At 51.6% G+C, this 13,919-nt stretch overlaps 1 protein-coding gene across 3 annotated transcripts; it reads left to right on the forward strand.

Annotated features, from left to right (window-relative positions):
* Positions 1-49: 49 nt before the first annotated feature.
* POLL (DNA polymerase lambda) lies at positions 50-11,107 on the forward strand. 3 transcript variants are annotated; one of them, XM_018069240.2, is made up of 10 exons: positions 50-299; positions 1,222-1,365; positions 1,621-1,918; positions 2,530-2,689; positions 4,723-5,046; positions 5,551-5,724; positions 6,630-6,758; positions 8,741-8,909; positions 9,264-9,639; positions 9,700-11,107. In XM_018069240.2, exons 2-9 carry the CDS (start codon positions 1,251-1,253, stop codon positions 9,626-9,628), a joined length of 1,734 nt encoding a protein of 577 aa, XP_017924729.2. In that variant the 5' UTR covers positions 50-299; positions 1,222-1,250; the 3' UTR covers positions 9,629-9,639; positions 9,700-11,107. The 3 variants fall into 3 exon arrangements, with proteins under 3 accessions (XP_017924729.2, XP_008932304.3, XP_017924730.2); XM_008934056.3 differs by having other exon boundaries at positions 9,264-11,107; XM_018069241.2 differs by having other exon boundaries at positions 1,624-1,918; positions 9,264-11,107.
* Positions 11,108-13,919: the final 2,812 nt, after the last annotated feature.

The raw sequence follows: 13,919 nt of genomic DNA on the forward strand, positions 1-13,919 counted from the left end.
CGTTCTTGCTGCCCTCGGCGTTGCGGGTGTTGCCAGCCCCGGGTCGGTGTCCTTGACCTTCGCGGCCTGAGGAGGCTGGGCAAGGCAAGCTTGGCACCCAGCGAGCGGGCTGTGGCTATGGCGAGTTAAAATCCGGCCTGGAGAAACACACTGCCCGGTTCTTGAGATGGACTTGGGCACCCACAGGCTTGGCAGGGCTTCGGCGTGGGTTTTTTCCCTTTGTCTAACATAAAGGATTACTGTTTCCAGTGGGCTCCTTTTGGTCAAAACGACCAGAAAACAGAAACATTTCAGCGAAGGTGAGTTTTAGGAATGCAAGCAGGGTTTCTGTTCCCCCCGAGCTGAACTCTTACTCGCAAGAGCAAGGACTCGAGTTGAGCTCTGGGCTGATCTTCAGAGGATTGTGTTTAATGCTCAGATGAGAAGGTAGGAAGAAGACACAGCCAGGTGGGATCATTTTCAGCTCTCCAGGCGTGATAGGATAGGTTTGTGCTGGCCTGCGTGTGAGAAACCTCTTAAGTGAAACACAGAGTGCTCCACAGAGAGGAAACCAAGTTGGTGTTGACTTGATGGAAGGGGCTGTTGGGATATACAGTGATTCAGGGGCTTGTTTGGGCTACAGAAAACTGAGCTTCCTGCTATCCTGGTAGTTAAAGCTCTGAAGTTTGCTTTTGCAGGGTTCGTGATGGTAAAACTACAGCTGTACCCATATTAAACTTGGCTAGTTAATCTTTACTAATTTGCTGTTTTCAGCTGAAGCTGAGTTGGGAGTTTTCTTCTTATGGCTCTGTGAAACACCTGGTGTCAATCAACTGTTTTATTTCTTTTTGTTAGTGACTGGATTTCAGCCCTGGCAGGAGAGGTGTTTCCCTCTTGGGAATGTGCTTAAGAAGTATCTAGGAAATGCAGTTGCTTCTTTTGGCTGGGCAGGAAGGAGCTCCAAAATGTTAAAGTAGTTGAATGCTTTCCGTTATAAGAACTCAGCCTTAGGGATTTTTAAGGCATTCAAGCAGGGCCGACTTAAGTGACTTTTTGATTTTTGTGACCTTGTTGGCTGCAATTCTTGTTTCTGGGTGCCTCCCTCAGGGTGAGTGTTTTTGGAAGGCAACAACAAAAAAAGAACTTCAGACCAACAAAGTCAGAAAAATGAGTGAATCTCTAAGTTGTTGTGATTGGGTAACACTGTTCTAAGCAACCTTGCTTTTTCTTATTTGTCTTCAGCAATTGCTGCTAACCTTCTCACCAGGCCTATGGAGCCACGAGGGATTGTAAAAGCCTTTCCCAAGAGGAAGAAGGTGAGGGATGACTCAGGGAAAAGTGTCCCTCCAAAGATCCCAAAAGACGAAGGAACAGAGGTACCTGAGGGTAAGTCCTGTGTCCCTATGATGTGGAATATAATACTCCTACCCAGCTTGTTAACTGGAAATACTGTTCCCCAGAGTCATTTTCCAGCCCTTAATGTGTTTTCTGTAGAGATCATGGTCAGCTTGCTTTGATATGTCCAGCTGGAGCCCCCCAAAGACTGCCTGCCAGTGCCATCAAATCCTGTATGAGATGTAGCCCTATTGGCTTGGGGCACATTTTCTTGTCACTGAGCCCCTGCCCCTGTGCTTCCCTCAGCAGAGTGGCTGAAACCCGTCACTGCCTACGTGCTGCAAGCTGGCCTTGGCCAGGCCAGGGCAGAGATCTTCCACAAGCAGATTGTCCACAATGGGGGTGTCGTGCAGAGCCAGCTCTCCCTGGAGGTGACACACGTCATTGTGGCTGAAGACATGGACTGTGACCGGGCCTTTCGGCTCCTGAAACTAACCAAGCTGCCCCCGGGGCTGCAGCTGGTGAAGGCATCCTGGCTAAGTGCTTGCATCAGAGACCAGAAGCTGCTGAGTACTACTGGCTATGGTGTCTTCATCCCTCACAGGTATGCAAATGCCACACTATCATTCCTCCCTATAGTTCTTCTACCCTACACTGAACTAAATTTTGACCTCTGCTCAAAATCTTGGACTGTAGCTCCTTGCAGCTCTTGTGGGCATGACTCAAAGTTCTGTGGGGTAGCAAAACATGGAATAGAGCCCAGAAGTGCTAACAGGAGTCCTGTTGCTTCCTACACGTGCTAAAGGCATCTCTTCATAATCCATCAGTGATAAAAAGATTTCTTTTTAAAATGCTGAGGATTAAATGATGTTTCTTACTTATTGCAGATGAAAGGTAGAGAGAGAATTGACAGCTACACACAAGAGGAAATAAGGAACGGAGCAACAGGCACAGGTTATGATCAAAATGTTTTGGTAAAGTTTTGTAGAGAGAGTCCAAGGGTGAGGTAGCTAGGAGTGGAAGTTTCAGATCAGTAAAGTAGACTGTAACTGGAGAGTTAAGCTAAAACCAGAGTAATTAATCTGTGATCTGAGAGAGTACAATTCATATGGGCTGTTTGCTCCATCCCAAAACATGCAGAAGGATTTCTCAGTCAAAATTCTGGGGACTGAGAAGTCCTCCTTCTCCTGTACTGAGGCATCTGATCCGTGGTAGGTACCTGGAGGAAGCAAAACTCCAGAAAGAACAGCAGCAGATCAGTGAAGAAATCCAGCCCCCGGCAGAGGAGGGAACAGTGAAACGAGATGCTGAATCACAGGTGGTGGATTCCTCACAGCAGGGCCTGAGCACCCTTGGACAGCAGCAACTGGCTGAGGTAAGGCTATCCTGCACAGGCTCATCTCCTTCTGAGCAGATCCTGCATGCTGGTTTTGCTGGCTAAGAGCATCCCTGCAGGGATACAATGTGAGATTTTCTCAGCAAAGGGAAGGCATTTGGATGTTTCAGTGAGTTGATGCTGGCAGACTTGGGCTGTGGACATAGTTTTTGCTTCTCTTTGTCCTTTTTATGTATTAAGAATAGAAACACCACCTCTTAAATTGCTGTTATCATCAGAATATTTCCAACTGAAGCAGTCCTGGTGCTCTGATCAGGCCAAGGCTCACTTTGGTGATCATATTTCCTCTGCATCCTTTTGAGGAATATTCCCTTTCAGGAAGCTGTCTCTGATATTTCATCCCATGTTCCTGCCTGAGCCATACTGACCCATTCTCTGCTCCTTGGCAAACACCCTGTTTAGGCACATGTGCAGTGGATTGAGTTGCTACCAGAATGATTATGGTGGTGTCCTTAAAATATCTGCATTGGGTTATTAGTGGCCTCTGCTGTGCTGCAGACAAACCATGTGCATCCCAGTCTCACCCACTAGCTCTAGCAAGTCAGGTGCTCTAGGATCCTGGAACATCTTAGAAGCTAATGGGACTAGTTGTTTTTGCACGTGTGGTTGTAAAAGGTCCATCAGCTTTGTTAGCCAAGTGTAGAGAGTCAGGGCTGTAAGTGCTGTTTCACCTGTGTGACACTGATGGCCAAGAGGATGGCAGTTGCATCCAGCTCCAGCTGCAGAGTTCTTTGCACTGTGGTTGGATAACGTGCTCCTTAAATGCTTTTGAGGGGCTTGCTAATCTGTCTGAGCACTCTGAGGCTTTTCTGCCATTAGACGGAACAGCATCTTAAGGCAGTTGCGTTTCAAGGCAAATAAAACTGCTTTGGTCTGTCAAATCCTCAGTCTGACCCAGTTTTCAGGGTTATAAAACAAGATTACAAAGGGGAAACATCCCGCCTTTTCTTCCCAAATACAATTCCTACAAGATATAGAGCTGAAGTGTCTCCAGACCTCCTGCCTCCTTAGGCAGCAGAACCAGAGGTTGTAAGATCTGGCTCTGACTTAGTTAGGCTGACGCTCTGCAAAAACTCATAACTGGACTTATTGTGCTGCATGTAATTGCTAGACTGATCCCAAACAGCCCTGTGTCATTCAAGGTTACTCGCACAACACAGAACCTCTTGGACCTTCATGGACTCCTGTGTTCATACATCAGGAGAGAAGGGGGACCCCTGTGAGCAAAGCAGTCTACAAAGCCTCTGTGCAGCTTTCCTCTTCTATCCCTTTTGTTCATTACCTGAAGTCAAGGCTCATTGTTTCTTAAGTCTACACAGAGGCATCCTAATGCTGAGGGTATCAGCAAATGCATACATTGGTTCTTTCTTCTGTCACTGAGGAATGTGGAGTCCTTTGTGTCATTCCTTCCTCCCCCTTTTCTCTTGCAGATAGCCATGGGGAAAATGCGGGGGTTTTAATTTGCTACTCTGTTAAGATTTTGTGTCTGTAAACTGAAAACAGAGTTCAGTGCCTGTCTCCTGTCATTTGCATCATGGGGTGGAAAGTGCAGGGTCTGAATGTGAGAGATGTGCTTATGCAGCCACCAGACCAGCGAAAGGTTTCCTGGTGGGGGTAGAGAGTCAGGATCTCTGTCAGCCAGTGATTTGGCATTACCATACCTTGCTGCTGGCAGCAGTTGCTCACTTAGTCAATGTCATATCTCAGTTAGGTGTCAGGGGCTTGGCTCTAGGAGGTGTGTGTGTGCTTGGATCACAGGGGGACAGCAGTCTAGTCTCCTGTGCTATGTGAGATGTGCATGTAGCTTCAAGGGGTGCATGTGTAGCTTGAGATGTGAAGAGCTGTGGTGTGTGTATAACCAACCACTTCTAATGGTGGCAGTTGGAGCACTGCGTGCCCGGGAGGTTGGTTATTGCTCTGACTTCCTAGTCTCAGAAGTAGCCTGTGCCAAGGGGACATATGTGAGGCATGCACTTATTCTCACATGGCTGCTTTTCTATCTCTCCCTAAAGAAATACTCTGATGATGAAGACAGTGAAGGAGAAGATGCTAGTGTCACTCAGGGAGATCTGGAAGCCTTGATTTCTGGCCGCTACCCTGTGAAATCATCAGAGGAGACCAGTGACAGCTCTTCCACAGTGGCCCAGCCTCCCAGCAAGTGGGTTTGTGCCCAGTCTTCCAACAGCAAGAAGGAGAATCACAACCAATGTATCACAGAGAAGCTGGAAGTGCTGGCAAAGGCTTACTCTGTTCAGGGGGACAAGTGGAGAGCTCTGGGCTACACCAAAGCCATCAATGCGCTCAAGAGCTACCACAAACCGGTCACCTCCTACCAGGTAAAACACCTTCCCAGGGTGGTGGAGCAGGGAGATAGACCTTGGATGGAAGTAGCAAGTGCAAGTTTGGATTCACTGATCACCTGCAGTGTTTTCAGAACAGCAGAAAAGTGGAATCTGAGCCTTTTAGGGCTGGATCTGAGCACTCATGATAAATGCCTTCCTTGGGCACGATGCAGGGACATTCTCACCTTCGTCTTCATCGGCAGCAACTGGCCATCATTTGAGATAATATATAAAACTAACTGGATCTGAGCCTTATGCACTGTGACAGTCCACCTGTTCAGTATGTTAGTTTTTCTGTCCTATTCTTCATACTTCTCCTTTTTCCCTTGAATTGATGAGCCTCTGTAAGCCTGGGCTAGAGAGAAGACTGTTAGGCAGAACTAATCCTGCCACTTACCAATTACTGATGAAATGACTAACCAGGCTATGGGTGGGTGGCAGCTCCTCAGCTTGTGTGTGATCTTTGGTTTTCCAGTGGCAGCTCTAGTTTCTTTCTAGGAAGCCTGTAAAATCCCTGGGATTGGGAAGCGGATGGCAGAGAAGATCCTGGAGATCTTGGAGAGTGGGCACCTGCGCAAGCTGGATCACATCAGTGAGAGTGTGCCTGTGCTGGAGTTGTTTTCCAATATCTGGGGAGCAGGGGTCAAGACAGCTCAGATGTGGTACCAGCAGGTAAGTTCAGTGCCTTTCATGAGGGGCTCTCAGACTATGGTCTGAAGACTGCTGCTGAAGCAGAATTATTTTCACAAATATTTTTTAATTGCCAGTATCCACAGATGAGATTTGAATTTTCTTCTTTCGGGAGAAACTACAAGGCTGGGTCCCCTTGTGTGTGTGTTTGGGGAGAATGGAATGCACCCAGCTAAGACTTGAATTTGGGTGGGAGTAGAGGACAAGGATGTGGGGGAGAGGACTGGGGGACATGCTGCCTTTTCTGTAGTGTCACTTCTTGGAGCTCATCTCACACTGTTTATGGCTCCTGATCTAGTTGCTGGACTGTTGGCCTGGCTGGCTCCTGTAGCTATCACCAGTCATTCGCCTTGTCTGGAAGTTGTAAAAATGAGGTTGAAGTAATTGTGCCAACAGGAACTACCCAGCCCACTGGGTGGGTTCCTTCTTTAAAAACAATTTGTCTCCCAAGCACAGAGCTAATGAAGCCTTGCTTCCTGTAGTGTTTGGTTTGTGACTGGGTTCTTTGCTGTCTTAAAAATATGGTTGTGTTCATGCTGTAGGATTTCCTTCACTGGGGTGTTATGGGTGTTGTTCCTTTACCTGCATTGCTTGTTTTCCTTCAGGCTGTAGGAATACCTAGCCTTAAGAGCAGTAGCCTTCTGTCAGGTTTAGTTAAGATTCAGAGTCATTGTGGGGTGGAGATTAGAGATGTCTGTAGTAGTGGGATTGCCTGAATCCCTGGTTTTAGGAGCCAGGCCCTAATCATTCTCTACATGGGATCTCAGAAGCTGTGACTGGCCTGGACTATAGATAGCTTAAATACAGTCTCTTCAAATCTTGGTGGAAAGTGTTTGAAGAGCAAAGTCTTGGTAGATGTTTGAATATCATCACATGGTCTGCACTAGGGTTTCCGGACTCTGGATGATATCCGCACCAAGGCGACCCTCACCAGCCAACAAGCTGTGGGACTGAAGCACTACACGGATTTCCTGGAGCGCATGCCTCGGGAGGAAGCTGCACAAATAGAGCAGACCGTGAGTAGCTTAGCCCCAGGCCCTCAGAGTGGAGTACCTGCTGTGAAAGGTACACTGTGAAAATGTCCCTCACTGTTATAGCTGAGCTCTTTAGCTTCTCCTCTGAGTGGGGTCAGTGCTTGGGGGATCCTTTATGGGCATAGGCACACAAGGCACCTACTTTGCCCCATCAAAAAGTTCAGTATGAGTGCCTGGCAAGGAGGAGGATACTTCACAAGTGTCAGTTCTACACACTGCTTTGAAAAAGGCTGCATGTGGCATGGTGGGATGAGCAGGTTCTCAACTCCTCTTTCCTGCCTCTTCTCATGTCTGAGATGTCTGCTTTCAGTTGAGGTTTCCCTGGTGCTGCTTCTCCGAAGGAATCTGTGAGCACCCTGTGATCTGATTGTCAGGGGGGAGGATAGAGGGTGGATATCCTTGCTGGAAGCAAAGGGGGAATCCAGGTTGCAAATGGGTGCTGCTTGCTCTACGATGCTGTGGCACTCCAGGATTATGGGCTGCTAAGTCAGTGTACCCTAATGTGAGCAGAGAGCCTGGGGGACACACTGTCATTGCTACCCCTGTGCTCTCGGATCACCATGGAAGCAGCAGCCAGCGTGACCCTGTCACTCGGCCACAGGGCCTGGCCACGAAGAATAAACCCCTGCCAGGCTCCTGCTGGGGTGTCAGTCCCGTGTGCCGGATTAGCCGTTTTGGTGGTGAGTGGTCCCTTTCCCAGGCAGGCTGGGCTGAGGAGCTGGCTCTTGGGGGTGGGTCTATTGTTATCTTGATGGGATTACTGTGCTCCCCTCCATACACTCACACACACCTCTGATCCAGGCCCAGGAGAGAGAATGAGGGATTAGTCACTGTCTGTGCTGCCTGTCACAGTGAGATCTGAGGAGCTTTTAGGCTCTTGGGTGGGGCTGGGAATTTTCTAGAAATCTTCATTTAAAGCTAGAAGGGGGGCAAGGACACCAGAGGAGGGCTTGCTCCGCATGAGAAAGGCTTGTGGCTTCTTGGAGCACCTTTGGGGCAAAGGTTAATGGGTTTATCTCTTGCTAATGAAGGATGATCCCCAAGAGTGACAAGGGGCTGTGGGCATGGACACTGCCTTGCTGAACCCCAGCCACTGTGATGGCCTCATCACTGGGAATTGCTGAGCCCCTCATTATTTGCTGCCAGCAGGGTGATTGGCACAATCAGACCAAGAATACTTTAGTCCTGTCCAGGGACTTGGGAGCCTTTCTTAGGCTTTTAATGAATGAAGCCATCAGAATTAGCACTGTCTGCGGAAAACAGGAGCTGGGGCCCAGCCTGGAGACTGGACTGCATTAGGGAAGGTTTTGATTATGTGTCTGATTGCTGGCAGCAGCATGTTGGTATCCATTTGGTCTAAAATGCTGGGACAGTGGTGCTTTTTCTGGGTCAGGAAGCCCAGCTCTCCTGCAGAGGCAGAGCTCTTTGCAGGAGTGAACTCCAAGGGTTACTCCAGATTTTCTGCTGTTGGGTCCTACTTGAGAGACTCCATAAGACCATCTGTGCTTCTGAAACAGGACCTGTGACTGTCTCCTGTTGAACTGATTTTTCTTTGTGGGCAGAACTGGCGAGCTTTGTGCTCCTGGCCTGCCAGGCAGCTGAAAAACCTCTTCTCTCCTGCTGTCTTAGAAACGGAAGGCTCTGAAAGCTTGTGCTGTACTTTACCCCTTCAGCAGGGCTGCATCTTCCTGCTTGTCCTAACCTAGCTCCAGCCCAGTGCCCCCAAGGGCTGATCATTGTAGGATGTGGTGGTGCAGGACTGGATGAAGGCCACCCCGGCTCTCCTGTCTCCTGACAGCAGGCCAGCCTTCTTGTGGGGGCAGCCTGCCAAGTGTCTGCTCTATATGGAGACCCTGGAGATGCAGGACAGGCTTCAAAGCAAGCACAAGATCCTTTGCTGTCTTGATGGAAAGAGCATAAAGAGACTGGTCTCTGACTCCTCATCCCTCTTTCTCTTCTTGGAGGTCAGACAAGCTGCCCTGGCCCTGAAGCCAGGGCTTGTGTGTGTGGCCTGTGGCTCCTACCGTCGGGGGAAGCCCACCTGTGGAGATGTGGATGTGCTGGTCACTCACCCAGATGGGCAGTCTCACCGTGGGGTGTTCAACAAGCTCCTTGACAGCCTCCACAGGAGTGGTAAGAGGGCTGGGAATGGGCACATTGTGGTTGGACCTGTTCTTAGCATGGCCAAGCTGAGGAGGCAATGAGGTGAATGACATTCATTGAAGGACAGGTGATTGCTTTTTCTGGGGACAGGACATCTTGTTAGTCCTTAAAAGTACTACCCCTGGTCCTGGCCCCACTGCAGTGTTAAAGAGGAAGTGTTGCTGCAGCTCAGCATGGCTTCTCCTGTCTGGGTGAGGCTGTGTGGATTATCCTTTGGGTTTCACAGCATGTTATGAGACAGCTGCTCTCTGGACAGTGGGGAGTGGGGCATAGAGGTGTCAGTCTCTACCATTCAGCTCCTCCTTGCCTGTTCTCTCTCCCCAGGCTTCCTGACAGATGACCTGGTGAGTCAGGAGGACAATGGTGAGCAGAAGAAGTACCTGGGGGTGTGCCGGCTCCCTGGGCCAGCCCAGCGGCACCGCCGGCTCGACATCATCGTGGTGCCGTACAGCGAGTTCGCCTGCGCCCTGCTGTACTTCACCGGCTCCGCTCACTTCAACCGCTCCATGCGGGCCCTGGCCAAGACCAAAGGCATGAGCCTGTCAGAGCACGCCCTCAGCTCCGCCGTGGTGCGAGGCCGTGGAGGGGTCAAGGTGTCAGCTGGTCACACTCTGCCCACTCCCACCGAGAGAGATGTCTTTGCTCAGCTAGGGCTGCCGTACCGGGAGCCCTCGGAACGGGACTGGTGATGCCCGGTTGTGACCCAGCACCCTGGGCCTGCTGCTGTGCTGCTGTTTCAAAGGGTGCTGGTTTCCCCAGCGCTGCTTTGCGGTGGCTGCAGACTGAGGAACATGTTCCAGCAAACTGGGACTCCTTTCAAGTGAGAGACCCTGCTGCTGACAGGGCTGTGTGACTTCACCCAGCAGAGGCTGTGGGCTGGAACCACACTGGAAGCACATCAAGGCAGCCTCTGGCTACCAAAAGGGCTCCCTGCCCATCAGCTACCCTGGTCCTGCTTTTCCCAGCTTCAGAAGGCTGGACTGCAGAGCCTTGTGATCCAGCCCCTGGTAGTGCTTGGGATTAGAAGAAGTGGTATGCATCTTGTGTGTCTGAGCACAGACACCAAAATTTCTGTCCTGAGCTATGAATGAAGGCAGCAGAGGTCTAGCTTGGCTGTGGAATAGGCCTTCCCACTTCTCACTGCTGCTGGCAGCTGCTACTGAAGGAGTCATGAAGAGTTCCCCTATGCTGCTGTTTTGTTGTTCTGTCTGAGCTGACATGTGTCCTCTGGTGGGTCTCGCTGCACAGGGCCAGACTGCTCTGCCACCAGCCGCAGACTGCCACTGAGGTGCTGTGCCTGCTTGCTCTCAGCTTGTCATGTGCTGGAGATCCTCCAGATCCACAGAGAGCCCTGGTCTGGCCCTCTCCCTTCATCTCAGTGCAGGAGAGGAGCAGACCTCACAGCTTGGGGGACTGTGCTCAGGAAGGATGTGAATGTAATGGCACTGAATGTAACCCAGCAGGGCTGTGTCTGTGTGTAGGAGGCATGGAGGCAGAGACAAACACAAGGAGATAGTTAAGTTCTAATTTGGGCAAATTAGAACTTAATTAGCTTTCCCCTTTTTTGTGTAGAAGCCATGGAGTCATCTGGTCTTAGATCAGGGAAAGTGTGTGTGTGTGTGTTTGTGTATGCATGTGCATGTGGCTGGCCCCGCCAGTTCCATGGGAGTGGATTTTATTTCTCAGGAAACCTCGTTTTATATTCTGGAGATGAATTTCCCAGAGATGTTCAGAGCTGTGTCTCCATTATGGGTATTGCAGTGGTTCCTCCTGGCAGAGGTGCTGCTCTGCGGTATTGGCTGCCAGAGGTGCCATGGTGGGCATTTCTGTGCCAGGACCCAGGGGCTCCCACTCCCTTGTCTTGTGGGAGACCCGGCCACCCCCACTCTGCACTTTGCCTCGTCTTTGTCACACGCAGTGACAAGCTGTGTATTCGCTGCTGAGGCAGGCACAAGGACACTGAACCTGATGGTTTGCACAGTTCCTCTGCCCTGTCAGCCGTGGCTGCTGAGCACCAGCAGTGGGGCTGGGGCTTTGCTGGGGGAGCCCCGAGCCCAGGAGTGGCATTTGTTAGCTCAGCCTTTCTGCTGGACACCTGAGGGAAATGAATGTCTTTTGGCAAGTCTTGGTGCATTTAAATTTGAAGTGTAATAAATCCCTTCTCTCTTTTCCCTTGCCATCTGTCTTACTGCTCTCTGCACTGCACTGGAACTGTTGGGTCCTTCCCCCTGGGGCTGACCAGGAGCTCCTCCTGTGCTGGCCCATTTCCTTGGTTTCAGTGGAGGCAGGGAGAAGGCAATGGAGACCTTTAGGCCATTGGGTCAGCACTTCTGGCTCTCCAAGGAGGGAGTTGCTGTCCACCATCCTTCCATGGCAGAACAGGACCTGGCTCTGTCCTGGCATCCAGCTGGCCACGTCACTGAGCTCTGAGCCTTGGGCTGAGCTCTTCCTTCAGATGTGGAATCAGGAAGGGATTGCTGTCAGCTTTTCCGTATTCATCAAACAGTAGGGCATGTGGGAGTTGGCTGCTGCTCTGTCTCCTGTGCCTGGAACACAGCTCAGTCTCCTGAGCATGGAAGTGCTTTAGTTGTCCAAGGGGAGTGTGAGCAACCTGGATGCCAAGGGAGCACATGGAAATGAGCAGCAGTAACAATTGGCTCAAAAGACAGATGGAGAAGCTGGAGAGGGACAGGGCCTGCTGAAGCAGAGCCAGTGAGGACTGGGCTGGATTATGCAGGAGCAAAGGAGAGTCAGCCTCAGACGAGGGGCCTGTGAGGTCCAGAGAGAGCACTTTCTCCCCAGGAGGGCTGTGTGGCCCAGGGACCACCCCAGAGGGGAAAGGGTCCTCATCCTTAGGATCAGCCAAGTTAGGCTGAGCAGGGCCACAGCTGGCCTTGTCCAGGGCTGGGAGTACTGCCCCACAGGGAGGTTGAATGGAGGCTCCCTTTCCCACCAGTGCTACTGGGAGCATCCTGGAGGCTGTCTTATGACTGACAGGCCAAGGGCCTGTTACTGCCTGGTGTGGGACAGGGAGCAGAGTATAGGGCTGCTCACCTTTGTCCCTTGATGAGCAGAGGTTTGCCTTCAGCTCTGGATGCCAGGGTGAGCTGTTCTGGAGGTCTGGGGCTGCCTCTCTCAGTGGGGCCACATCCTGAGGACATTAGTAGTGGCATGGAAGATGTGGCACTGCTGGCCCCCAACTCCTTCCCCTTGGTCACCCCCCTTTTGCAGGGCCACAGTTCACACCAAGCTGCCAAAGGGGTACTGCAGCAGGGCGCCAAAGACCCTGCTGTTCATCCTGCTTTTACTTGTGGGGAGGCCAGACACAGGGATGTGCAGGGCCAAGGCTTCTCAGGAGGAGGACTTGTGCCCAACCCCTTGGCAAAGGGCAGTGAAGGTGGCCCAAACACATGCATGTCATGTAGATGCTGCCGGGGCAGAAATCCTGCCAGCCCCCTGCTCTGCGAGGAAATGAGCCTCATGTCTGTCTGTCCCCTCCCACCCCACAAATCCCTGCCCTGGAGCTTCGGAGGGTGCAGAGGGCCCTCCTGTGGCTAGCTGCAGCCAGCTGGGCCAAGGATGGATAGTGACTGAGTGTAGCAGTGGGGAATGAAAGGGGTAGGGGGTGAAGGAGCGCAATCAGGAGCTTTTCCAGAGCGGCTGTGGGTGACATTTCTGGATGCTGAACGCTCCTGCTTCTCCCTCATCCTGGTGCAGGCCCAGGGAAGAAACATGAGAGGCTGAACTGTGCTACCCACTGTGAGCCAGCCCTGCCCTGGGCAGAGGGGGCAGAGCTGCCCTACACATGCTCCTCCTTATGCCCCTAACCCCTGCCCTTGCAGCAGGACAGGATGGCCACTCCCAGCACACCTCCTGCCTCTTCTAAACCAACACATACCACACTTGGGAAGAAGATACAAGGGATGGGGCTCCTGGGGTGCCTGGGAGGAGGTGGGTGCTGAGTTCCCAGGATGGGTGCAGGCAGGGTGAGCAAACACGGTTTTGGGCATCTCTAATGAGGTGTCAGCCTCTTTCTGCTTCCCAGGTAGGGGCTTCAGCTAATCCCCCTCCCTAGCACACCCCCTTCCCGCTCTCCCTGGCTGTGAGTCTGATCATCCTGAAAATTAAAAATAAACCAAAATGCAGCAGCACTTAGAGACTGAGTGGAAAGTCAGGGAGCTGGGACAGGCACTCAGCTTCTCCTGCAGAGCCCCTTGCTCCCACCCTGGCATCCCTGCACCCCCGAGGTGAGCCCAGATCAGGGGCTCAGGCAATTCCTGTCCTCTTACCAAACATCTCTCTGTCTCCCAGGGTAAAAGGAAGAAAAAGCCTGGGCCAAGAAAAAGCTCTGAGCATTAGGCAGCTCTTCCCACACTGCTCCCTACCCTGTGGGAAAGAAAACCCCTACTTAGCCATCATGCTTGTCCTGGTGCAGGGGTGGGAGCGGGCTGGGGGAAAGGGGATACAGAGGGGGTAGTTTGGCCTCTAACACTGGCACTTTGTATTCATGAGTAAATATTTGCTAATGGCAGCACGGCCAGGCGATTGTAGGGGAGCTGCTGCTCCCCCCGCCGGAGCAGGCAGGGAAATGAATATGAATTTATCATGATTAGGTGAACCCAGCAGGGAGAGCGGGAGAGAGAGGGCTAGGCAGGGAGGGGGCGGGCGAAGATGGATCTGTGCAATAAAATTAAATAAGGACACCAAATAGAGTCACTTCTCACGTGCTCGCCCGCCCTCCCGCGTGCAGGGCCTCTCCTGCCTCCCGCGCTCCTCTGGCTTTGCTGATTTCTCTCTTTCCTCGAATTTATGAGGCCAATTATGAAGATGAGGTTGGAAGTTCTCGGAAGTTCACTAAATGCAAAGTGTGGTCCCTGCTGTTCCCATCAAATTAATTAACCAAGCGCTATTGATGGTCGGGGTGACGTCGGCGCAGTGTGGAGCGTGAGGGAAGGGCTGCTGGGGTGCAGCTGCGGGGGC

This window comes from Manacus vitellinus, unplaced genomic scaffold (genome assembly GCF_001715985.3).
Source record: "Manacus vitellinus isolate BGI_N305 unplaced genomic scaffold, ASM171598v3 scaffold_15_pilon, whole genome shotgun sequence".
In the NCBI taxonomy this organism is placed as follows: Eukaryota; Metazoa; Chordata; class Aves; order Passeriformes; family Pipridae; genus Manacus; species Manacus vitellinus.